The sequence below is a fragment of the Lynx rufus genome, unplaced genomic scaffold (assembly GCF_022079265.1).
Source record: "Lynx rufus isolate CCGP_SWC_20201006 ecotype Redwood Valley unplaced genomic scaffold, mLynRuf1.p SCAF_9, whole genome shotgun sequence".
In the NCBI taxonomy this organism is placed as follows: Eukaryota; Metazoa; Chordata; class Mammalia; order Carnivora; family Felidae; genus Lynx; species Lynx rufus.
In genome coordinates, this window is record NW_025814897.1 from 112,886,346 (window position 1) to 112,912,388 (window position 26,043).

At 56.5% G+C, this 26,043-nt stretch overlaps 1 protein-coding gene across 2 annotated transcripts in view; it reads right to left on the bottom strand.

Moving 5' to 3' along the window:
• The window catches only part of SHANK2 (SH3 and multiple ankyrin repeat domains 2), a 431,931-nt gene that overhangs the window by 123,128 nt on the left and 282,760 nt on the right, over positions 1–26,043 (bottom strand). For both annotated transcript variants that reach the window (XM_047071362.1, XM_047071363.1), the window contains one exon: positions 24,590–24,714. In XM_047071362.1, coding sequence (XP_046927318.1) covers positions 24,590–24,714 — 125 coding nt within the window. The remainder of the gene's footprint in view (positions 1–24,589; positions 24,715–26,043) is intronic.

The following is a 26,043-nucleotide window of genomic DNA, read 5'->3' on the forward strand; positions in this document are numbered from 1 at the left end:
ACTTCGGAGACTTAATGTTTTCAAAGCACAATGACCGTGCTTGCTCTTTTCCAAGAAACGCTACATTTAGATGCTAGGCGTTCCCATGACATCTGTCTTTCAAGCCGAGGGAGCGGACCGCACCAGGCCCGGGGGCGGCACCGGCCCCAGGTGCCCTAGGTCACCTGTACGCTCCCAACAGACACAGGTGTGGGAGGGCAGCGTGGACGGCACCTCTGAGCCACACCTGCGTTCTCGGACCTTTCTTTTCTTGATAAAAATATAAATTTTGACTATTTTATGGAACCCCTTTTTACAACAGAACACTCCCTCCACCCCCATTCACAGCTGACGCGGCCTGGAGACCCCTGCCCCCCCGGGGCGTGGGGAGCTCATGCCAAGTGTCTGGGATGGTTCCGGGACGTGGCGAGTACCGAAATACGGAAAGTGGGGTGGTCATTCCACAGAAAGAAAAGGAAAGCGAAAGGCATCTCTTCAAAGCACCCCCGCCCCAGCCTCACTTACAGACCAAACTCACAGCTCTCTGCACTTGGCCCTAACTTTTTGCTTTTCTAGGCCATGGTGCCCTACATTCTCAGAAAGTAGACCCCAACTACAAAACAGATTCTTCTCTAGCCTGATCACAACCCACATCCTGGAATCCTGGATGAGCCCTGGACAGAGCCCCTCGAAAAACCTGCCACTTCCTGCTCGACCTGGCCAAGAGTCGACACCCTCCCCACACCCACCAACCCCCCTGGCCACCCTAACAGAAAGGGAGGGAGGGAGGGAGGGAGGGAGGGAGGGAGGGAGGAAGGAAGGAAGGAAGGAAGGAAGAAGGGGAGGAGGGAGGAAGAAAAGAAAGAGGGCTTCAGAAAAAAATTATTAATTTTAATTTCTTGAAATACGGTGTGTTGATTTGGAAGGCCGCCAGGAGGGGCAGAGGGGACCGAGGAGACAACAGAAGCAGAGGGCACTGTCCAGCCACATGGGTCCCGGGAGGCTGGGTCACAGACAGAGATTACTATGGACTGAGGGGCTGACTGATGAGGGGCGACAGGGGTGGGGGAGTCACGGGGGCAAGCTGAGGACAGGTGCCCAGACCCGGGCACCTGCAAAATGAAACAATCTGGACATCAAAGGGAATAATGTCCTGCAACTGTGATTTAGACACACTTTACGTACAAAATCCCGCGTCTGTCATGATGTTAAGAGACAGAGACAGACAAAGACCCCCGGCCCCCACCAGAAGAAGCAATACCAAGCCAATTTCCTAGACATGAACGCAGATCACGGAGCACCGGTCCTTGCAGAGAAACTTGCCAACGAAGAGGAAAGAATTCAGCACGTATTTTGCCCCCTTGGACAGATAGCATTTTTGCCCAATCGTCGTATCTGATAAGGGAACGCTCTTCACGATGGGAGGACCCTGCTAATAACCGAGGAAGGTGTGTCAGGATTAGGAAAGCACCGTGTGCCAGCTCTGGTGAGCTCATCAGTGCCCGCAGAGCCCGCCCCGGAGAGAGGCCCCCTGGGTGGAAGGCCAGAGGGGCTTCCTGGTGGAGGAGCCGGCCACCTGCTGCCCGATCTCTGGGGCCCTGAGGATGTGAGGCATGGAGCATGTGGTCCCCCCGCCCCCGTGCTGGTGGACCCAGCACAACGGGGCTGCCAGAAAATGGCGGCCCCGAGAGACACACAGGAGGCAGAGATCCATCCAGGGTGTGGGCAGCCTACAGCCAACTGACCCAGTCCCCCAACACGCTGATGGCAGGGACAGGGGAGGGATGGAAGAGACTGGAGGAGGACGGGGCCGGGGCAGAGCTACCAAGTGCCACACGGGGTCCCGAGTCAGAGTCGCCGCCGTGACAGGACATTTCTGAGGGACCGTGCCGGATGCTTAGGTGGGACAGCGGCATGGGGTCTCATGAGCGAGAGGGAAGTGATATGAAAGAGAAAAAAGGAACAGCAGGATGGTCACGATTGCTGGGCCACGCCACCGAAGGCACAGGTGACAAACGGGAAAAGAGACAGGTCAGATTTCATCAAGATGAAAACCTTGGGTGCATGAAAGGGCATGGTCAACAGAGTGAAAAGGCGACCCTGAGAATAGGAGAAAATACTTGGCAAGGGATGTAGCCGATAAGGGATTAATATCCACAATACATAAAGAAGTCCTACAACTCAACAACAAGAACAGTCATTTCGATTAAAAGATGGGCAAAGGACTTGAGTCGATGCTTCTCCGCGGCTGACGTGCAAATGTCCAATAAGCACCCGGAAAGCTGCCCAACACGGCTAGCCGTTGTGCAAATCCACACCGTGGATGAGATGCCACCGCACGCCCATTAGGATGGCTACTCTCGGAGCAACAAAATGACAGGGGCTGGCAAGGATGTGGAGAGACTGGAACCTTGCGCACCGTTGGCGGGGACGTAAATGGCGCAGCTGCGGCAGAAATCGTGATGGCAGCTCCTCAAAAAATTAAATACGAAATTACCGTTGGACCCAGCAGTCCCACTTCTGGGTATACATCCAAAAGAATTAATTGAAAGCAGGGACTCCAGCAGATATTTGCACACCCACGTTCACAGCAGCATGGCTCACAGCGGCCAAAGCGTGGAAAACTCAAGGGTCCACGGATAAACCAAATGCGGCATAGGCACACGACGAACTGTTGTTCAGCCTTATAAAGGAGGCAGACATACGAGGATAAATACCGTCGGTTCCAGCAACATGAGGGACCCAAAGAGGTCGGATTCGTGGAGACAGAGAGTGGACGGCGGGCGCCGGGGCTGGGGGCCCGTGTTTCATGGGGACAGGGTGTCCGTTGGGGAAGATGGAAAGTTCTGGAGGCGGCTGGTGGTGATGGCTGCACCAACGTGGGAATACGCTTCATGTCACCGAGCTGTGCACTAAGCACACTTAAGATGGTAAATTGTTATGTGTATTTTTCCCCAATTTAGAAAATAATTAAAAAGATGTCATTGCAGAAAAGGGGGGCGCGGAGGGGATAAGTAAATGCAGGCTGTAATTTCCTGAAGGCCAGCTCTCCGTGTGGGTCTTCATAAATCCTTACACTCGGCCCAACCTTGCTCAAAAACCCCAATGGCCCCCCGTTGCCCTGGGCCTTCCTGCAACTTAAAAGGCCCTGTGGGACCTGGGTCCCATCCTTTTCCCCACTGCATCCGCTCCCTCCCAGGGTGTTCTAGAACATACGGAGCCCTTTCCTGCCCTGGGCAGGGCCTTGCACTCACCGCCCACGCCGCTTGGCCCACCCTTCCCAGCGCCCTCCCCGCATGCGGGTTTCAGCCTAGACGTCTCCCCTCCGGGGTTCTTTCCTGATCCCCCAGAGATAAAGGCTCTGTCCCTGCTGTCACTCCCACAGCATCTGGGCACGGACGTGTGTGTGCAACTGCCCTGAGGTCGCCCTGACAATCGACCACAGACTTGACAGTTGAACACAGCAATTTATTCTCTCTCAGTTCTGGAGGCCAGAAGTCAGAAATCAGGGTGTCAGCGGGTCCACATCCTCAGAAGGCACGGCCTCCCTCCCTGTCTCGGATGAGGACACGAGTGATGGTATTTAACCTCCCCCTGGAGAAACCAGGGTCGTCCCCATGTTTTTTGCACTCATGTTTGCAAAGACCCTTTTTCCATATAAGGTGACATTTACAGGCCCCAGGGATTAGGGGCTGTGAATGGTTGTTACTGACCTCCTGCGGCGTGCATGTGTGTGTGCGTGCATGCATCGTGTGCAGGTGTGGGTGTACCTGTTTCCCTCTCCACCGTCCCTTCAACGTCCTGCCACGGTTCTTTGCTGACATGTTTACGGCTGGCCGAGTCCCTGTAGGGCTCAGAATGGATTCTCAATACAGGTCTTCCAAATGAACACTCTGCACTCGACCTGGTGGCAAGAATCCCGCCCTTTCCCATCAACGAGAACCTCCACAGCTAGCCTGACCAGACCCGGGTGTGCCTGCAGGGGAGCGGACCTTTATTTGTTATTCACAGACGGGGGCGGGGGGGGGGCCTGGGCTCCCAATTTTGTTCCATCCCTGCCTGTCTTCAAGGCCTGGCCGGGTGAGCAGGGCAATACTTCCTGGAAAGCAGAATCCAGGTTCGAAAGACAAAAGAGCAGAAGGATGACAGGAAGGAGGGGGAGGGAGAGAGAGAGACAGAGAGAGAGAGAGAGAGAGCATCTCAACCTCCCTCCAGACCCCTCCAGGCAGCAAGCACCTCACGGAGGACGTGCACTCACATGAGTGACACCTGACACTCACAGGGCTGGGACAGAGAGGAAGACCGGGCTCCCTGAGTGTGCCGGCACCCCCAGAATGCTGGGAGCCCTGTAAACTCAGACCCTCTCGCCCTCCAGGCAGTGCAGGGAAATCCCAAGGTGAGGCCACCCGGGCACCCAGAACAGCCTCGAGAGGGCGAGTCCGCTGTGTGCCAGGCTCAGCCCCGTGCGAGGTCTGGGAGCCACCAGCCTGCTTCGGCTGCACGGCCAGGTGCGCTGAGCCTGGGGCTCTCAGGGGTCCGTCCAGGCGGCCCGCGCGGGCAGGTCCGTGCGCGGCAGCGCTCCCGGGCCAGCGAGAAGAAGCTGGAAGGCGGTCCACGGCGCACTGTGAGGCACGCGGCAATCTGGGGCTAATTTCCTCCTGCAAAGAGGTTGATCGCCTGGTCTGATAAGTGCATTAATCACCTCGGCGTGTGTGCCCCCGAGTGCAAGGGCGGTGGGCCAGCGTGAACACCTGTTGCCGGGAAGGGAAGCTTCCGAAGCAGAGGCCGGAGCAGAAACCGTGTGATCCCTGAGGACCCGCCAACCACTGGGCTCTGTGCTGGATGAGCCGCTCGTGCGGTCACCGCGTCCTGCCCCTGCACACTCGCCCGACCCCACTTACAGGTGAGGACACTCTGGCGGGGTGTCCCCTGCGGACCATCCCTGGTGAACTGGGATCCGGGGGAGGGACCCTGCCTCCTTCTACTGAAGCGAAGAAGAGGGGGTCCGGGCGGCTCAGAACAAAGGGCCCTGTGCTGTGCTGGCGGAAGCTCTGTGGATCTGGGCGGCGCATTTTGTAAATCTGCTTAGACTTTCTTGTGTAATAATAATAATAATAATACCTGAATAATTACCAACATTTGCAAGAGGAACATTTCCTAGAATAATTTGGGTTCCTGGCTGTCGACTACCTGTTTGTGTCCCTGCCTAAGTGATGGGATTGGGAGGTGGGGCCCTGGGAGGTGACTGGGTCACGAGGAGAGCCCCACGAATGGGATTAGTGCCCTTGTAAGGACCCCCTTGGGCCATGCGAAGATTGCGTGACACTGGGACCTGAGCCCCGACCCGGGATCACAGTGTGATGCACCTGGGCCCTGCGGACAGGGGTGGGGCACAGGGGCACCCCCAGGTCACGCCCACATGCAGTCCCCTTCTCTGAGAGCCACCCTCTCAGCCCGCCTCACCCCTGCAACTCCCCCGGAGCTGCCCCTCCCGCTGGAGGTGGGGGAGAGGTCGGAGGGGCCCGGGCAGGAGGCATCCCGGTTCTTCCACAAGCACCGTCAAGTCTGGACCCTGCAATCCTGGGTGAGGCCCTGGATCTTCATCTATAAAGTGGGGACAAGAATGCCAGGCTGATAGTGCAAGTGGCCAGCGTCATTGCTGCGGCCCCCTGGGGCCCAGAGGGATGGAGAGAACCTCTTCGCTCGGGTTGCAAGATCTCAGGCTGCTAAAATCACACACCGGCCACTGCTCGGCATCCCTCCCTATGAAGAGTAACCACAGATACGGCGCAGAACTCAGGGCAAGTTTTCCGCGTTGTGTTTCTCTTAGAAGTCCCTAACTTTGTCCACTAGGATCCGTCACAAGGCACCCATCGGTCAGCCGTGGGGACTGGCCGCGGGCTCTCCTTCCCGGTGCACGGGGACCTGGCGGCACTGACCGCCCCCGCCCTGCAGCGAGGAGTAACCCCGAGACACGGCTCTCGCCCGCGGAACACGACCGGGGTTCGTGTGCCCTTCCTTGCGCCGCCCTCCTGCCAGCCAGATGCGGTGGGGCCCAGTGACCAGGGCCTCCCCACGTCCAGAGCAGAGGAGCCAGGGGAGGGGCCGAGCCTGGCTCTCTGAATTGCAGCGTGGACGACAGTGGCTGCTGCTGGGGAGGCCCGTTTGGGACTTGGGAGGAGGGAGGAACAGACTTCCATTGTTCAATTCCAGCCACTGTCCCCCTGGGGCCTGTTACAGGGCACGGGCACAGGGGCAGCTGAGTAGGTGGGGAGCCTCTGCTCGGCTTGCGGCTCGGCTGGCCGGAGAGGGCAGGTCGCCTGCGTGATGGCCCGGCACCCGGGATTGTCATCGGTCTGCCTCTCTGGGGTGACGGCACGGAGCCTCTTTCTTGGGAGCTCCCGGGGCTGGGGAGAAAGTCACGGGGGACCGGGTGCCAGGATGGGAAAGTTGACCGGGCCTGGGGCCTGCCCCTCGTCACCGGCATTCCCCAGGGAGGCTCCTCCAGTTGGGCGGGTTCACGAGCTTTGCCATCAACCAGACAGAGCCGTCCGCACGCTTCGCGCACCGTGCTGGATCACAAACCACTCCTAGGAACGACTGGCAATCGCTCTGGATTCCAGGTAGATTTTCGTGGCTGAAAATGCCCCGGCCTTGGAAACTTTGATTTTCCATTCGGTCCAAATTTAAATCCCTCACGGCAAGCGCCGGGGGGGGGGGAATGTAAAGGACATGGGCGGTCAACGGACAAGGCACCGAGTGAGTGACAAAGGGGCACTCGGCATTAAGTCAGGGAGGAAGGTGACACCGTGCAGCGTCACCTGTGAACCGCTTTTGTGAGTGGTTACGAGTCTGTGTGATTTACGGGGACAGCCCTCCCGCACCAGCTTCCTTCACCTTCCCAGGCACCTCCCCGCGACTCTGGGAAATCGCAGGTGACACAAACGGGGCATGCATTTCCCGGAGATTTGTATCTGGCTCGGAGGCTCCCCGCCGAGGGTGGCTAAGAGTGACACAGGTCCTTGGAGAGACGGGGGCAAGAATGCAGCCGCAGCACCCCCGGCCCGAGAGCCGTCACCTCGCCACGGATGCCGTTTTCATTAGGGATGGACGCAAGTTTTAAAGAAGTTACGTTCCAGAAGAGCCAGATGCCCCTGACTCACCCCACACCCATCTCCTCCCCCCCGGTCACCCCGTTACCACGTCGGCGCGCAGACTTCCCGCACTTTCTGTGCACTTCTGTGTTCCCTAGGAAAATCCAGAGCATGGAGAATGAATACAGGATTTTGCACGCTTTTCAAGACGGCACAGATATTGTCAACTACGGCGATCGTCCTGTGTCTGTCACTGAGGAACACTCACTGGGGACAGCTCTGTGCCCTCGCATGCACGCTCCCCTCTTTGCTTCTAACTCGTGTGTACTTTCTGCTCGTGTGACGAGGAATTATTGGACACCTGCCCGTGCCAGGTGCTCTGGCTGTCCCATCTGGGGGGGAGCGGGACTGACTCCTGACACACTGTGAATTTGACCCCTGCGTGGATAAGAGCCCTGAGTAAACAGGAAGCGGGTCAAGGGGCTGTGGGTGGGGGAGGAAAGGTGCACAGAGGGCGGGATGCATGCGGTCCCCTCCCCGACTCAGCCCTACCGGCCACAGGCCGTCAGGGTCCTTCCCATCTTTTTGCCATTTCAAGCACGGCTGCAGAGAATACGCACGTAGGTGTGAGGGGTGCGTCCCCCCACGGAACAGGTCACCGCACGGCCCACTCTCTGCGGACCCAAGGGCCACGTGCAGGGCGCAGGGACATCACCCACTTTGTTTCGGAGCTAAGGAAACAGGCCGTGACCAGCCCAAGCTCTAACGGTAAAGCCTTCTTGTTCAAAAAGTTGTGTTTTGGTTTTTTTTTTAAGTCAAGAACATTGCTTCCCTTAAAAAAATTTTTTTTAATTGGAGCAAAGTACACATAACACCAAATTTGCATTTTAACCATCTCTACGCGCACAGCTCAGCGGCATTAACTACATCCACACTGTTGGGTAGCCGTCCGCACCATCTGTCTCCAGAAATGTCCATCTTCCCAAAAGGAAACTCTGTCCCCGTGACATGGTGACCCCCCTCTCCCCCCCTCGGCCCCAGCGCCCACTGTCCACTCTCTGTCTCCATCAATCTGGAGACTCGGTGATCATGGAGTAGATCACACGGTGTCCTCTGTTTCCCAGTGCCCCCCGCCCCTGCCACCCAGCCTGGTCACTTTGGGGACAGAGGTGAGAACTGAAGGGGGGGCCATCCCAGGGTAGCCCCTCCTCCAGGCGAGCTCCTGCTCTGAGCGAGGTGGTCATGTTCCCATTCCTGCAGGAAAACAGGATGATCTTTGAAGGCACCTCTTCCTCAGGGGTGACCCCACACAGGCCTCACGGAGCAAAGCGGGAGAGAGGGTGGCGTCAGCATCTGGGCCCAGACCTGCTGGCCGGATCTCACACGGTCACTGAGCCCGACGGTCACCGCATCTGTCACGTCACCCCCCGGTCCCCGGAACAATAACCCGTGCCTTGTGCCAAGAGCTGCATCTGGGCCGCCATAAGCAAATGAGGAGGCGGCTCTCCGTGTAGGGTGGCCCCTGCCCAGCAGGGACGCTGGGCAAGTGGGAGGGCCATGCGGGGAGGACGCGGTGGAGGCAGGGGTGTGCAGGCGGGGCCGCGGGCAGGGACAGGGCTGGCCAAGGGATGCTGTTGGGCACACAGCCTGTTCTCAAAACAAAAACAAAAACAAAAACAAAAACCAAACCAAAATGCGCAACCCCCCCCCAAACCAAATCAGGCCATTCTGCCCAGAAGGCTTATTAAAAAGCACTCCTAGAAAATTAACACAATTTCTTCCTGGAACAGACGAGGCCAGGCCAGACACTGGAATGGAAACTAATCACCACGGTCCCCACATCACCGCTGCGGGGGCTGGACTGCTGCCACCAGGCCCCGGGCTGAGTCACCTCCTGCCCAGGGACTGACATGTCCCAGGAAGACGCAACAGAGCCCGGGGGTGCTGGGGCCCGGGCGGCCCCCTTCCCTGACCCAGGAGAACACACGGTGTTCAAGAGCTACCCGCCCAGAGCTGCACGCGGGTTCACGTCCTGCCTTGTCTCTCCCTCCCGAGGTTGGCATGCTCACCAAACCCCGGTTCCCTGAAGCCACGTCCCTTTGGGAGGCTGGCGGGGGCGGGAGGAGGTCTTGGCCCACGGTGGGCGCTCAGCCATGAGCACAGAGTGCTGTTATTCCCAGTGCTGCGTGGCCCCTGCTACCATAGGCTGGGGACCAGCTGCGAGAGAGTAGCCTTCCTGGTCCCCCCGGCTGCCTTCTGACACTGGGCCAGTCGGTGCAAGTGGCTGAGAGTCTCAGGCAGGAGAGATGGTTTCCCTGCTGCCTGCCGAGGCCGAGTCTTCCAGGGAGCTCCATACATGCCCTCGCCCCGCACGGCGGGTCAAAGGGCCAGGAGCTCGTTTCCCTAGCACGCTCTTCTGGACGTTGAAGGTTTGAGTTCCCCCCAGATTCTTATGTTGAAGCCCTAACTCGCAGTGGGTTCTATGAGGTCACGAGGGTGGGGGCCCCATGATGGGATTAGTGCTCTTGTAAGAGGGGCCCCAGAGAGATGGTCTCTTGCCCTCTCCACCACGTGGGGACAGCAAGAAGCCGGCCGTGTGCAAACCAGGAAGAGTCGCGACTTCCGAGATTGTGCTCCATGCGGGAGCTGTGGCCTGAAGGCTTCTGGGGCAGAGGAGGGGCGTGCTCAGCCTCTGAACACTGGGACACTGCTCAGCCAAGCCTGGGGGGCGGTGCGGAAGGGACCTGGAGGTCCTTACAAGGCACAGACACCTTACGTGGCCACACGCCCCTGCCTGTGCCTGGGACCAGGTCTGGATACGCCACAGAGCATGGAATTTGGGGCCCCTTTGCCTCAGTTTACCACAGGGTCTGTGTCACTGGAACGGGGGTATCAGAGAACCTGTGTTCTCCCGCACAGAACACAGAGTCCTGCCTCAGGGCCAGGGCTGAATGGGCCCGCGGACGGCGTGCATGATAAGCTCAGAGAGGCAGAAATCCATCGCAGGCTGGTGAATCTGCCGGCCCCGTTGATTGCCTTCCTTGTCCCTATACCCGGGACTCAACCTCCCTTTGGGAGCCAGCCCACCCCCGCTGGGGAGGGCATGTGACCCTGCCTGGCACCTCCCATCAGCCTCGTCCATCACTGGCTCTGCGACGGTCCTGTGACCTGAGGCAGGCCGATGGGGTGCTCCTGTTTGCTGGGGTTCCTCCATGATGCGATAAAGTCCTGGAGATCCTGACTCTGCCACCTTTGTGGGGAGAGCTCGCTCTGGCGAGAAGCCAACACAGAGGAACCCAGAGCTGAGATGGGGAGCAAGGTCCCGGGGGGACACTGCTGAGCGAGCGCCTGGGTCCAGCTGGGCCTGAAGCCAAACATCCCTGGAATTTTCGTCACTCAAACCAGCGCATTCTCTCTACGTGCTGAGCCGGTTCGAAGTGAGTTCTCTCAATTATACAGAAAGTTCTAGAATCACACAATTGAGAAGCATTTTGGGGAGACGGGGTCGCTCTGGCTTTTCTTCCATCCTTAACCGGTTCCCCTTGAGGTGGAAAGACCCTGCTCTCCTACCTCCTCCAGGAAGCCCTCCAGGTATCTTCCTATCAGTCACGGCCTCTCCCTCCACGGACTTTCCATCTGCTTAGCCCACGCCTCCTTTCGGGCCCTGAACCACTTTGCTGTCTCTGGTTGGGCCTCCGTGCCAGGAGATGAGGCCCGCCCTGGGAAGACACGGAGGGCACTGCGGCCCTCTGGCTCCAGGCCCGCCGTGAGAGCCAGGCCCGTGGTCCTCCTGAGCCTCAGCGTCCTTGCTGGCGAACCAGAGCGTCCCGGACCCGCGCTCTGGGGGCACAGGGCTGAGAGGGGGGCATCCACACGAGGTGGCAGTGGCAGCAGACAGGGCGGCTCCCGTGGGGGACCATGACCTGTCAGCGGACACAAACTCCGCCCACCTGGCGGGGAGTCCTGGGGCTCGAGGGACTGCCCCCCCTTGAGCTGCTGCTGGCACCCGCTGCCCCCACTGCCCCCCCAGGAGGCCGTGACCCACTTCATCTGAGGTGTCCTTCCCGGGTTCCCTCATTCCTCCCACCTCTGGCCCCCCTCCCGGCCACCCGCCGATGGCCTCCGAGATGATCAGTCACCGAAACCCAGCTGTCTGCCCGTCTGCACATCCGTCCTCTAGCCTCCTGCTGTGCCACCAGCGGTCTCCTGGCTGCTCTGGCCCTGCCCCCCTCAGCCCTACCGCCTCCTGTCCCAGCCTCTGCAGACCCAGGGTCAACGGGCCTAAGCGTCTCCTTAACAGAAGCCACCCCCTTGGGAAGGTGCATTCTGAAGTGTGTCCTACCACTTCCAGGCCGGCTCCAGTGACGGGGACACCACAGCCCTGGGAGATGTTCCCACCCCACCACCTCCCAACCCCCATCTCTCAGGCCCTGCCCCTTGCTTAGCCGCATGCTGGGCAGGATGCTTTACATGGAGCTGCTTCACCAGTGCACACAAACGCTGGTTCTGTTCCTGTCCGCCTCCCCCCAGCCCACCGCGCTCCTTCCCTGGCCAGTCCCTTCACCCCGTCCCCTCCTCCAGGCCTCACGGTGGAGAAGCTCACAGCATGGCCTCCAAAGCAATCGCCTGCCTGGACCACAGCCCGGCTCGGCTGCTTGCTTGCTGTGCGTCTGCAGGCAAGTAGGTTCCCCTCTCTGTGCCCCAGCCTCCTCACGCAGAAAAACAAAGAGCTGACAGGGATATCCCAATGAAACTGAGCACCGAGTGAGTCCGTGTGCGTGGGATGGGAGCACGTCCCGTTGTTACCGTCATCACCGTGGCTGATGTCATTTGCAGCCAGCACAGGCTGTCCAGCAGCGAAGGTGCTAGGGGGTTTGAGTTCTGGGTCCGTGGGCCGGGGCCGCCTCCCCTTCCCTCCGCTCTCCCTCCTCCCCCGGCCAGGCTGAGCAGAAAGATGGCCGTTTGCTAGGCGCTCACGGAACGCCTGTCGCTTCCCCCTGAGGCTGGGTCAGCAGTTTACATAAACACAGAATCACATGACCCAGCAAGTCCGCTCGGAGGTGCACACCCCGAGGAACCGGGAACGGGGGCCCCAACAAAGGCTTGCACACGCACGTTCATAGCTGCCTTACGCACGAGAGTCAAAGCCGGAGAGCACCCGAACATCTGAACGTCCACCAGCGGACGAATGGAAAAGCACGGTGTGGGTCGTCCACACAACCGAATGTTATTTGGCCACGGAAAGAAGGATGTGCCGACACACGCTACCTTGCGGGTGAACCGTGGAAACGTTCTCAGTGGAAGGAGCCAGCACAAAAGGCCACGTGTCGTAGGACTCCAGGCCAACGGAGCGTCCAGGGCAAACCCATGGACACAGAAAGTCGATCAGTGGCGGCCCGAGGCGCAGGGAAGCGGCGGGATGGGAGGTGGCTGCTAAGGGAGACGGGTGTCTTCGTGGGGGTTGAAAACGTTCTGGGACTAGAGACAGGAGATGGTCGCACAAAATGGCTTAAACTTAAAAAATGGCTAACCTGGTCAGTTTTATGGTGTGTGTATTTTATCACAGTAACAAGGATACGCACAATAAAAAGAGTACACGCGTATACACACGTGGCAAAATGTGTCTCTGACAGACACGTACAAAGAAATGACAACCTGAGAAGGTAAGCAGTACGGCAGCCCCGTCTCCTGTCGGCGTCAGCTGACTTCTCCCTTTGGCTTGTCTGTATTCCCTGTTTTACCCGGGTGGACGTGACTTACGCCAACCCTAAAGAAACAGCACTAATGTAAAAACCCCTCAGCAAGAATACACGGGGGCAGAGTTTACTCCAAATCCCTAACGTTTTCTGAGAGCAGGGGCACACACCCCCCTATAAAGGCTGTGGGATTTGAGTAGGCAGCGGGAGAGAATTCTTGAGAGAATTCTGGAACTTCAGGGGAAGGACTGGCCAAGTGCGGTTCCCTCTGATGGAAGTCAGTCGCCCCCTGTGTCTCTGACCGCCTTTCGAGGTCCTGGGCCTGACTGGGGGGGATGCGAGGGAGGTGGTCTAGGAGAGACCAGCCACCCCTCCGACGCGGAAGTGCCCGGTGTGAGCTCTCAGGGTGCCCCGCTGTCCTCATTGGTGTCAGCCAGCCTCTTGGGCCAGGCCCGGGATCACAGCTCATCCATTCAACCAACAGACATACTCTAGGCTCCCGCTGCACCAGACTCTGTTTTCCTGGGTGCTGAGATGGCCCCAGGCGCCCCCTGGAAGAGGGCTCTGCCTGCAGAGGGGACCCGGGCTCTGGAGGGGAGATGTTCAGCCAGCACATCCTTGGGTCATGTAAACTCAACGCGTGGCAAAGCTGAGAAGACATGCATCCCTCAGTAGCGGCTGCAGTTTGTGGAGGTCTGTACCTCTCGGATGAGGTGGGTCAGGGAAGGCCTGGCGGGAGGGTGTCTCTGGGGAGGGAAGGCATGGGCAGGGGACTGGGGGCAGGGAGGCTGGGAGCCATAGAGTCCTGCGGTCCACGGTAAGGACAGGATCTTCCTGAAGAGTGAAGGTGGGGAAGTCTCCCTGGAGCAGAAAATGGCTCTAGGAGAGAGATACTCTTCTTAATCCCACTTTGCTGGCAAAGAAATTGAGGCACAGAGGGGCTGTGTAACTTGCCTGAGGCCACACAGCGCATAGGTAGGGCAGCTGGATTAGGGCCCAGATGGGCTGCCTCCTGGGACTGAGCGTTTAATCCCCACCCTCACCTGCTTCTCAAGGGCAGTGGCCTCCAGTCTGCCTCCACCTCCCTTCTCCAGCAAGGCTCCAGCCTAGCGATCGGCAGGCCTCGGAAGTTCCTGCTAAAATCCCCGAGCGAGCATGCCTCCGGCGACAGAGTGAGGCCCAATGACTCAGCTCCCATTTAAGGCCCTCCCTGACTTGGAGGGCCCATCCTGTTCATCCTTCCTGGGCCTCCTGACATTTCCCACACAGGTCTATGTGCTTCTGCCCCTGAGCCTTCCTCTGGCTGTGCCCTCCCCCTGTGGTGCCTCCCACCATTTAACGGACCCTGACTGTGTACCTGTCATGAGCTGGGCTCTGGCTGGCCCCTGAGGTCAGGTCGGGAAGGGACAGGGACACGTGCTGCTAGTGGCTGTCTCAGGGACTGTCGGGGAGGCTTCCCTGAGGAGGGGCTACCAAGCAGAGATCCAAGGGTGAGCCAGTTATGCAGGTGGAGGAGGTGGAGATAGGAGAGAGGTAACAGAGAGCACGAGTGAGCAGTGTGGGCAAGTGCTGGGGGTGGGAGGAAGTGTGGCACGTTCAGGAGACCAGGGAGAGAGGGCCAGGGTTAAGGCCCATCTGTCTTTCCAGGCTGGATGTGTGTGCTGCCTCCCTGGCTCATCTGAATAACCATCCCTTCCTCGGTGCCCCAGCTCTGAGTCCCAGCAGAGGTTTGCGGGCCTCCCTCCCCACTCCACTTTGCCCCTTGAGAGCAAAGATGGCCTCCACTCATCTCCTTGACCGAGGGCTGAGCACAGAGGAGGTGCACGAAAAAGTCTGTTACGTGAAACCAAAGGTCCAGGTAGAGGCGATTGGAAATTCCGCCTGGGGGAGGTTGGTCTCAGTGGTCTCAGAGCAGACCACTCATGACTTCACAGCATCGGATGGTAACCACGGCCTTCCATGTCCCCTTCCCCAGCCATTCTCTTCTTAACTCTTCTTAGTGTTGACCTGCACACAGCCTAGTTCCCAGGACTGACAAACTCCATCAATTAGAAGATCCAACAGGGCATTTAGCATGAGGCCTTCCTTCATTTCATTTGCCAGCCTAACCGCTTGTATCATGAAATGCCCCACAAAAGGGCACGGCAGACAGACAAATCAATGCTAACGAGAGCCTGTTGAGCACATTGGGAGGTGAGTGCGTGGGAGGAAGGGAGGGAGGGAGGGCAGGTGGTGAGGACCCAGGAGGGCTCCTTTCAGGGGAGTCAAGAGGCACATCAGAGAACCCTGGGCCAGAAGTTTCCAACGTGGAGCTCTTGGCTCACCATGCCTCCTGTAGACCTCACCGCATATAGACGGGGGCTGGGTCTACAGCATCCTTCCTGGGTTGGGGAAGACAGTTAGAGGATTATGTCTGAAAAACTTTAGGCTTTCTCAGGGCATCAGTCAGATGCAAGCTTGGGAGTCAGCACTCTCTCTGGGGCCCTCAGCAGCCGTCGAATCTCTCAGTTCCATCACCTGCAAAGAAGGCATAAAATGCCTACTTCTCAGGAGTGTCCATCACTGAACACAGGTTTTGGGACTTCTGTTAAGCATCAATCATCTACTGGGTGCTGGATACACAGCAGGGACCAGGTCAGCAAGCTCTCCAGCCTGCAGGGAGCAGGCATTCTCATGAGAGAGATGGACAGTAAGTCAACCACCCAACACATATGATTCTGACGGTGAAGGAAACACACAGTGGAGTGTCAGAGTCAGGGGCAACCAGAGGGTGCCCAGTGAGTGCCCTCTGGGAAGGTGACATGTAAGCTGCGATCTCAGTGATGGAGTGAAGGCTGGCTTAGAGCATAGGCTGCCACAAATGCTCGAGCCACACTGGTCCCTTCACTTCTCCTCACAGGAGAGATTTTCCCAGCAAGCAGGCAAGCACACTTGCTGAATAATAAGCTGCAGTGCCCAGGAAGGCCAAGGATACAGGACCCAGGGATGGGAGGTGAAGGGAATGAGAAAGGAAGCACTGAGGCCTCCCACCAGGCCGCTTCTCCTGAGGGAGGCCCCATCCTCCCAGCTCTCAGGAGGGGTCCCTGCACCCTAGAGAGATCCCCACACCCTGGAGAGGTTCAGGACCCTGGAGCGGTTCAGCACCCTGGAGAGGTCCCATGCCCTGCAGAGGTCCCCACACCCTGGAGAGGTTCAGCACCACGGAGAGATCCCATTTCAGGCATTCTCCTATGGCTCCCCGCCACTGACCGGACATTGTCGCCCCTACTTAAACTGACATTCCAGGCCCTCTCAGGACCAGCCCCAGTCACCCCCAGCTCCATAACATTTGGCCACTTCCCAAATCCACCTTGAACGCTCCCGACACTCTAAGCTGTCCCTGGAACCCCCCTCTTGAGTTCTGCCTACGGAAACCCCACGTACTCAACTAAGCACGGTGCCAACACTATCTCTTTCGCAAAGCCCTTTTTCAAATTTACCTTGGGGCTTTTTGCTCCCTTCCAGACTGAGTCCCCCAAGGAACTGGGTCTGATTCATGTCTTTTCTCCCCACACCACACGGCAGCCCAGCACCTGAATGAATGAAGTTGTAAAAGTGATGTGTACAATTCATACCAATTGTTGAGATATCACCCTGCCAGGAGCCATGCTACGTGCTTCAAACACGTTTTTATTTACAGTTTAAGGAACTGAGGCCAAGGGATGAGAGATCTGTCCAAGTTCGCATTCAAACAGTCAAGTGACAGAGGCCGGATTCAAACCCAGATCACAATCCACAGCCTGTGCCCTTGACCACGGCTCCTTTCTGTCTCTATCCAACTCAGTGCACTGCCATCTGCTAGGCCTATGGAGCCTTGAGCACAGCAGCCGTGGTCCCCTGAAGTGATTCTGAATCTTTTTTTAGCCTGAAATTGAAATCACTGATGCTTCAAATTAGAACCCCAAAATGAATGAGCCAAGACTTCAGATTTGCAATCGCTAAACTGCCCGCATCTACCTTCTCAGCAGGATTCCGGGCTGCTCCTCAGCCCGGACCACCTGTTCCCAGTCAATATGGAGGACAAAGTGAATCATTCTCTAGGCACAGAAAGGGGCTATGGCTATGTGCAGGAAAGGGGTCCAGGCTCCCACACTTTCAGGGGCTCTGCTCAGAGCAGGGGTCTCTTTAGAGCCCTGGAGAGCAAAGACCCCAGTGCTAGGATACACAGAGAGACCCCAATGCTGTCAGCCTTGAAAGGCCAAGACTGTAATGACAGCAGTTTGCCACAGGCACTGGCATCGTGTGGAGGCCAGCAACAAAAACAGACATGCTCCTCTGTGCTGACTTTTATTTGCTACCAAAGGAATATTTTTCAGTCATCACTGAAAAGTGACTGGGAGCTGAGACCCCAGCAAGCCTGGGAAGGGAGGTGAAGAGGCAAGTCAAGATGGCCATGCTTACTCTCTGCACTGACCTAGGTGCCGGCAGGCCAGCAGCAGGGGAGCCAGAGCTAGAGGCTGGCCAAGGGGCCCACACCTCTTCCAACATGAGCACAGCAAGAAGCCACAGAGCTTCAGAACAGAAACGCTCCACACTTGGAGAGACCACAGCCAGCCACTGGGCCCTGCTTGTCTTTGACACGAAACCAACAGAACTTCACAACCGAAGTATCAATATGACTCAAAGTCAAGAATTCACCAGTCACCCTACCTTCGTGCTAGTATCAGCTGGCATTCGGTCTTAACTTAGTTATTGACTTAGATACCCCTTTAAAATGATTTAAATAAGATGTTAAGAATTTGGGGGAGTGGGGTGGCTAGAGTTCCCAGCTTGGCCATGTGGGCACCCGCAGGACATGTGACAAAGCCTCTCACAATATCCCGAAAGGCAGGACAGAGAAATGCGAGCTGGGTGTCGGGGCTGAACAACTGTCTGGGAAGGATGCCGGCACCGGGGAAACCACGACAGGACTCTGGCCTCAGCCCTGGGATTTGTGGCTGGAGGGCAAAACGGGAATCATGAAGAGAAATTCCAAGATTACCTAAAAGCCCGACTTGTGCCAGAAGAGAACGGAGCGAGGCAGAGAGGGCGCGCCCTGGGAGCAGAGGTTCAAGCCAAATCCGGGGGCATGGCTGCCAGCGATATTTGGGGCTTGCAGGTGGGGCGGGCCAGGTGCCTGCATCAGCTGATATGCCGTCCACAGAGACGCATGGAGAAGCTACAGCCAGTGTGCTCTTGACTTACGTGCTTGGCACAGCGTGGGTGTGCTCTGTAACCACTCCATGCTTGCGACGGTAGTGGTGGTGATCGCCCGCCAGTATTAGAACTTATCATGACTTCCCATTATTGTTTGTTCCACTAATAGTCATTGGTTCCTTCTTCCCAGTCAAGCATCATGAATGACAACGAAGGACAGGATGGTCACCAGCCAGTGCTGACGGCATGCACTGCTGGCCTCGGCCTTCTAACCAGACCGGCGCTCACAGCGGCCCGTGTGCCCAGAGCTCGTGGCGCACAGCCCGTCCTGATGACTGAACTCTCCCAACCACCCGTTTTGCTGATGGGGACACTGAGACCCAGGAAGCATGGGCTGATCAGTGACGGGTGCAGCAACCGAGGGGGCAGAACCTGAACTTCATTTCCTGTCCTTCGTGCGATTTAATGCCGAAGCTGGGGAAGGCTGGCAGATTACCCCCGAGCTTTTCCAACTGTTCACAGCCCCAGCTTGGTGACAGGTAATGGTATAGGCAAATGTGTGTTAGAGCTCGTGCTACGATTCTCAGCCGAAGAAACATAAGATACTCAAATGGTCTCTGAGGAAAACCCCGGGGCATCCCCCTTAGCATCCTCACTTCGGTGCAAACTGAGATTATAAAACAGTTGTAGGCCATCAAGAGTACAAGCATTTAATACGAGGAAAAGTAATTAGCAAACTCAAGCATCAGTTTCAAGGATGAAGGATATTGCTGCCTGCTTTTAATTGCAAGGGAAAACCTATTTAGGGAATTAACACAAAAACGAGATTGGCCACTTCAGGGCTAAGAAAACAATCACAAAAACCATAGGAGCCTCCAGCTCGGCATCAGGTTGGTAAGCAATGGCCCCAGGAAAATAATTAACGCCCAGGAAAGTGTTCTCGTCCCCGAAGCAAACAGCAACACCTTGGCCACGGAGGCTGAGACACCACTCAACTGTGTGTGACAGCATCTTCTAAGGAATAACTTTCTATTTATGAAATTAGTACCTGTCAAAAAAATTAATACTGTCACTCTCGAAAATCTGAGAAATAGACAAAAGTCTGAAAAAAGAGAAAATAACCATACACGATCCCATCACCCAGGGGTTAACCTCTCCTCTCCTTTTTTTTTTTTTTTCCTATGCCTATTTTGGGGGAGATTTAGGTGCTATTATGCAGACAATTTTGGTTCTGCCCTTTTCACCGATATAAGGTGATCTGTTGTCATTCGTAGCAAGAACTCCTTACAAGCATGATTTTTTTTTTTCAACGTTTTTATTTATTTTTGGGACAGAGAGAGACAGAGCATGAACGGGGGAGGGGCAGAGAGAGAGGGAGACACAGAATCGGAAACAGGCTCCAGGCTCTGAGCTGTCCGCACAGAGCCCGACGCGGGGCTCGAACTCACGGACCGCGAGATCATGACCTGAGCCGAAGTCGGCCGCTTAACCGACTGAGCCACCCAGGCGCCCCTGGATTCCAGTTTTCTTTTCTTTTTTTTTTTTTTTAATTTTTTTTTTCAACGTTTATTTATTTTTGGGACAGAGAGAGACAGAGCATGAACGGGGGAGGGGCAGAGAGAGAGGGAGACACAGAATCGGAAACAGGCTCCAGGCTCTGAGCCGTCAGCCCAGAGCCTGACGCGGGGCTCGAACTCACGGACCACGAGATCGTGACCTGGCTGAAGTCGGACGCTTAACCGACTGCGCCACCCAGGCGCCCCTCAAGCATGATTTTTAAATGCTTTCTTGTGCGCCCACAACAGATGCATGATGTCCCCTCAACCATTTCCCTACAGTCCCAGCCCCTCAGACTGTTTTTGCTACACTGTGCTCTGTGCTTTGTCTGTTTGTAGATCATTCCCTTAGAATGGATTCCTAGATACAAAATCCCTGATTCGGCTTTACAGCTCTTACTACATCCTGTCACATCGATTTCTAAAAAGTTTATGGCAATTTATTCTTCCACATAGCAACATGAGTGCTGTCACCCGCGACGGGTAGAGTAATAAAAAAAAAAAAGCATTTGCTAATTTGAAAATAAAAACTGGCACCTCGTCATCTCTTTTTCTTCTTACCCTTTGCCCATTTATGCATCAAGCACATCAGCGTGTCTCTCAAGAATTTCCGAGCTCTGGCGTTACCATGGTTGGAATCCACTTTCCAGCTCTGTGACTGTGGGCAAGTGGCCTAACCTCTCTGTGCCTCGGTTTCCTCATCTGTAACATGGGGATGGCAACAGAAGCCACGTTATAGGCTCACTGCGAGGATTAGATGGGATTGTGCAGTGCCTGGCAGATACACCCTTGGTTACTGTCAGTAAGGACACGGGCCTTGGCTGTGTTTGCTGCAAATGTTGTTTGCTCTTTTGACGTGTAGTGTTTGGTTGTATTATAGAAATTCTTCTGAGAGAGAACGTTTTCATTTAAGAAAGTGAAGCAAGAAACAAAGCTTGGGTTTCCGAACGGTCGGGGGGGGGGGGTTGTGGACGGAAGATGGTCCTGGCCTCGTGTCAAGGGCCATGCAGGACCTGATGACAGATGGAGGGTTCAAAACGCCAACACAGGGGCGCCTGGGGGCTCAGTCGGTTGAGCATCCAACTTCCGCTCAGGTCATGATCTCACGGTTCGCAGGTTCGAGCCCTGTGTTGGGCTCTGTGCTGAGCGGAGCCTGCTTGGGATTCTCTCTCTCCCTCTCTCTCTGTCCCTCCCCGACTCATGCTCGCTCTCTCTCTCTCTCTCTCTCTCGTTTTTTGAAAAGCCAACACGATCAGGCCAGCCGATCTGGAACCCCCGGCAGCATCACCTAAGTGACCTAAAGATGCCATGCCCAGGTGCTGCCTCATGCCTCTGATTCTGTAGGTGTGGCTGGCATCCAGGTCTCTCTATAAATAATGACAGGTGACTCTGTCGCTGGCCAGGTTTCACTGTATGAGGCTGACAGGCCATCCAGTTTGGGGAGTCCCTTGCAGGACACCAAAGTGACATCCCAACATCCACGTCTCCTCAATTACTTGATGTGAAACTCTCTACGTCATCCTTGGGACTCCTCGTAAGTGACCTCTCCTGCCCCATCTCATGGGGGTGGGGAGATCCAATCAGGATAATCTCGAGGAAACAGCGGATGAAGTCTTCAACCATCTGTGCCCGAAGGCTGATTCTACCTCTGCAGTCTTTGCTTTTAGTTCTCTGATGAGCGTCTATTATCATTAAGCCCGGTTTGAGTTGGGTTCCTGCTGGAACACAGCACCTTTGTCACTCCTGGATGGTGGAGTCCCCGTGCTTATATTTGGCCTGCCTGGAAAGAGGAACTTTCTCTGATTCCTGTGCTTACTGCTGTCCCTGGCCCGTCATCGCCACCCAGAACCACTCCTCCGGGGAAGGACTCGGCCCCAGCTGCCCTGCCCACTCCCACCACCACCTGAAGCCCTCTGGGAAAGCTCCAGGGGCACCAGCCACGCAGGGGACTCCAGCCCATTATGCTGATCTGAAAACGCAAACACACATGGCCTATGGAGCCACCACATTCAGACGCCCCTCTGTGGGGCACCCACTTCTCCTTTTCCTCCTCTGAGATGAATTTTTACAGCAACCCGGCTGGCACTCTTAGACCCATCTATCTTAATGTAATTCCTGGGCTCACGATAGCCTTTTACGTGGCCTCTACTCCAAGTGTTTGCTTTTCGGCGGGGGGAGTTTGGGGGGCAAGGTCAGCAAAGAAACCGTCCTGGTGACTAAGGAGCAAAGGCCTCCCAAATGCTAGGGCAGGAGGGACGTCAGCTCTGGAGGGCAAGCACCAAGGAAAGCACACACGATAGGAAGCCCTTCACGACAGGAGCTGGTGGCACCGGCAGATGACCGCGTCTAAGAAGGAAGAAGGACGGTGGTCCAGGAGACGCAAGTCCAGCAAGACTTGGAGGAGAGAACAGACCCACCGGAAGCTGCCCCTTGGTCCCACGTTCAAACCACAGCACACGTTTTTAAAGAGAATACAAACAGCTGGCATGCTCTGAGTTCCTTTCCAAGAGCAGGGAGAGAAGGAGGTTTGCCCAGAGGAGTGCGGGGCAACAAGGACAATTTGCTCATGCTTGTGACCCTTCCACACGGGACCCTGCACTTCCCCAAGGCTCAGAAACCCCCTGGACTCCAGGGATGGCTTCTGGCCAAAATTAAGATTCGCCCGAGACAACATGGGTTCTTTTAGAACAACCCCTCCAAGGTTGAAGCTTTTCAACGGACAAGGTGGAAAAACCGTCTGTTGGAAAATGCACGGACCTATGAGGCTATAAGTGACCCTAATATTCCAGTGGTACAACCCAGCAGCTAGGAAACACCTCATGGAGACTCTGCCTTTTTTAAAATCTAAGCAGCTAAAGGAGACTTTCTGAGCCCCAAGAGTAGCCTTGGAAATGCACTGGGTGGGTCAGTGTTCCAGCAGCCCAACCCCCGTCCCCCCATTAGCACGTGACCCCCAGTAAGCGGCCCAGGGAGGCTGTGGAGGGCTCAGCCCTCCTTCGGGTCTTTGTGACATAATAACACCAACACAGCGTTCATGCCTCTCAGCGCCAGCCATTCCTAGAATCCCAGAGCTCAGAGGTTACCCAGAATCTAAAACCTGTTCCAAAATGGCAAATATATTTGCATATCAGAGGTTAAAAGCAATGTCAGAGGAAGTGCTTTGCAAACAGAAGTGCAGAAACTCTTCCTGCTCCTAATTTCCACGGAGGCTTCAATCTGGCCGGGCGGCTGGCCCTCTCTGCCCGGGCCAGGCACACACTGCAGACGTGTCCGCCAACCAGGTGTAGCTTTGCGTCCTCGCGAAAGGGATGGGCCCAGCACATGCTCCGAGGCGGTCCCACGTTTTTCTTCCTGACTAGTTTATCAAGGAGGCACTCCGATGATCCAGACAACGGGGGACACGCTTCCATCTGCAGCCTTCATTTATTATTTAAACCCAAGAACCAGCATCGGCTATGTCAACCTATTGGAGCCTCCGTCTCTGGGTCTCTCTCTGTCACACACACACACACACACACACACACACACGCGCGCGCGCGCGAAGGAGACTTACATCACAACTACATCCTACAGAAGATGATTCAACCAGTCTCTGCATTTTTGTGAGGTTACAAATCAAGTTAACCCACGAAAGCCCAGCGGGCCCCACTCTCCATCCTTCTGGATACACACGCACCCAAGGTTTCTTCCAAGCCGGGCTCTGATTGGTCAACAATAATTTAAATACATCTTTCAGCAAATGAAATGAGACCAGCACAAGGCACCTTGAAGAGGGTAAGTCACCTTCTCCATTTTCCTTGGCTCTTGGGTCTGTTTCCACCACAGTGCCTCTCCTTCTGGATTTCCATCACTCCACCAGCCTTGAGAAGCACTAAGGAGGCCACGAGTAAACTCGAGCTCAAAAGCACCCTGGGAAGCTTAGGCATGACCGGGAGAAGGGCTCCCAGTGGCCATGTCGCCATGGGCTTGGTCTCCTTTGCAGGAAGAGCAAGTGTCTGGCCGGCCCAGTGGGGGGGGGGCACCACATATCCACCCCTCCCACCTGCGTGGACATTTCCAGTGCAGGTGACACTGGGCTCGGGGTTAGCCCGGAAGAATGCCTTCCCAAGAAACGTCAACTCCCAAGGAGGACCGCTTGAGCGAACCGAACCCCTTAACGGTTAATTTTTCCAAGGTACGGCAGCCTCTTTTATCGTCAATATTTCCAAAGAGTAACACATTCCTCTGCACAACAAGATGCAAAGTAACACCTGAACACGCAAAACGCAGGGAGCTCGGAAGCGCCGGTGGCCTGGACACGTGACGCGCACCAAGACGCTAACTCCAGCAAGGGCTCGGAAACCAAGGGCGCTCGTGTCTAGTGGGATTCTTCGAACGGAGAGAGTTCCCTCCTTTCTTTAAAAATTAAATATAATTTATCGTCAAACTGGTTTCCATACAACACCCAGTGCTCATCCCAACGGGTGCCCTCCTCTCATACCTACTGGGAAAAGCCCGCTCTCAAAGCACCTGGATTTAAAATTTTCCTTTTCATACTGTCAACGCCAGCTTCCCCTCTCGCTCACACTTAGCCTTTGAAGGCCAGTCATCGGACGGGCAGTGTTACTGCAACGTTCGAGCCAGTGATCTCTCAGCCACCAGCGTTACAGACCTCACGTGAGCAAGGGCCGCGGCACAGCACTTTCCTTCCTGCCCCTGTGGCACAAGAATGGGCGACGGCCCCTCCTGGCGTTTCTCTGTTCAGCGACAACAGAAGCACACGTAGATCCACGCGTGTCCCCGACATCATGGCAGCCACGTGTCTCTCTTCCTTCTACCTTCCACTTGAAGACCGGTGGCCAACGCCCACAAACATTTCTACCTTCCAAAGAGCTACAGCCGAGGCCTGAAAGACGCTCCGAACACACACCAGCCCACAGGAAGTGGCATCCACGGTGGATGGAGATAAGCACACGACACGAGTCCGGAGCAGCCTCCACGAGTACCCCTAGGTCTGGCCCAACGGCCGTGCTGCTCAGACCACGGGCCCCGGCCGCAAGAGAGTCAGCGCTCTCCCCAAGCGGAAAGATACAAACACCGGTGTCCCTACCTCAATCAGGAAGTCCCCCGTCCTGAGTCCGGCTTGCCACGCCACCCCTCCTTCATCCACAGACTCCAAGTACTGCAGGGCTGGGAACGCTGGCGTTGGTGTGAATTCCTCGATGGGCGTATCCGCTGGGAAGACAAGGGTATTGGGAGACCTCAATACCAGCCTGGGTGGTGTTTCCAGGTCGGCCCCGCGTGGGACCCCGAGAGGAAGGAGGTGCGCACGTCTCCCGCCGGAAGTGGGTGCTCTCCCCCGGGGAGGGCTCGACAGCCACGGCCATAGGTCGGCACCAACTCAAGCAGTGAGACCGACTGCCCCGTGGTGCCCCCGGATCTCTCGGCCTTTCTGCCGAAAACACTTGCCGTACATGTCTGTAGGTACACGCCTGTCATTTTCTTTAAAAGCATCAGTGACTAAACATTTTCAGTTCTAAAAATGGCAAAGTTCCCCCCATAACCACACAGAGCTACAGAAACACCACACTGAACCACTTGCCAAATTCACATCCACAGAGACGCGCGGACCAAAGGAATTCAACTTGGAGCACGGACAGATCACAGCGCTGACCCAGTGGGTGGCTGCGGATGTGGAATCTGCTTGGGAATTCGTTCCGCGGGGAGCCCGGCTCTCTGCGACCACTCTGCGGCCGGCACCCACGGGAAGGCTGGGCCCCCGCTCCTCGGCAGTGCGAGCCGCGGCTTCTGGGCCCCACACAGCTGCCGAACAAAAACTCCAGGGCAAGAGACGGGCTTCCCTGGGTAGTTACGAGTGGCCGGGGTGGGTGGGTGGCAAGAGGAAGACGACCCCGGCAGGGGGAGGGGCCAGCACATCACTCAGCCGTGGACACGCACACACGGGGACAGATCGGTCTCTTCTTCCTCTCTCTGGACAGGTCGCTCCCAGGCAGCCCGAGCTTAGAGCAGGTGGGGGTGCTCCCGGGGAAGGAGGCCTTTGCCAGCACAGGTGCAGGACCCCAGCACAGCACGGAGGCTCCGAGATGAAACTTCCACATGGCTTCTCACCCCACACGCGCGGTGGGCAGCTGCCTCCCCTCATGGGGAGGTGATGCCATTTTGTTTTCTTTTTAAAGGGAAGCCCCCAGGTTCAGGGCTGGTGGTGGGCGCGCTGCCGTGGAATGTCGCCCCGGAACCCCCCACCACAGGCCACGTGATGCGGATGCTGCTGGCTCAGTCCGCGGCAGAGGGGACCATCTTGCCACGTTTCCTTTGCAAAGTCACCTTAGAGGCGGGCACACGGATGCCTGCTACACTTGGAACTGAAGCCCACTCCCAGAATGGGGCAGTTTCTAGACACCCCAAACTCAGCACCGGGTAATTGTGGACATCTGAGAACAGGAGCTCCACATCCAGCCACAGCCGGGCTGAACTACACCATAAAATGTAGCTTGAACCCCTGATTTCTTATTAAAAAGAGAAAGGGTGGGGGGAGGGAGAGCG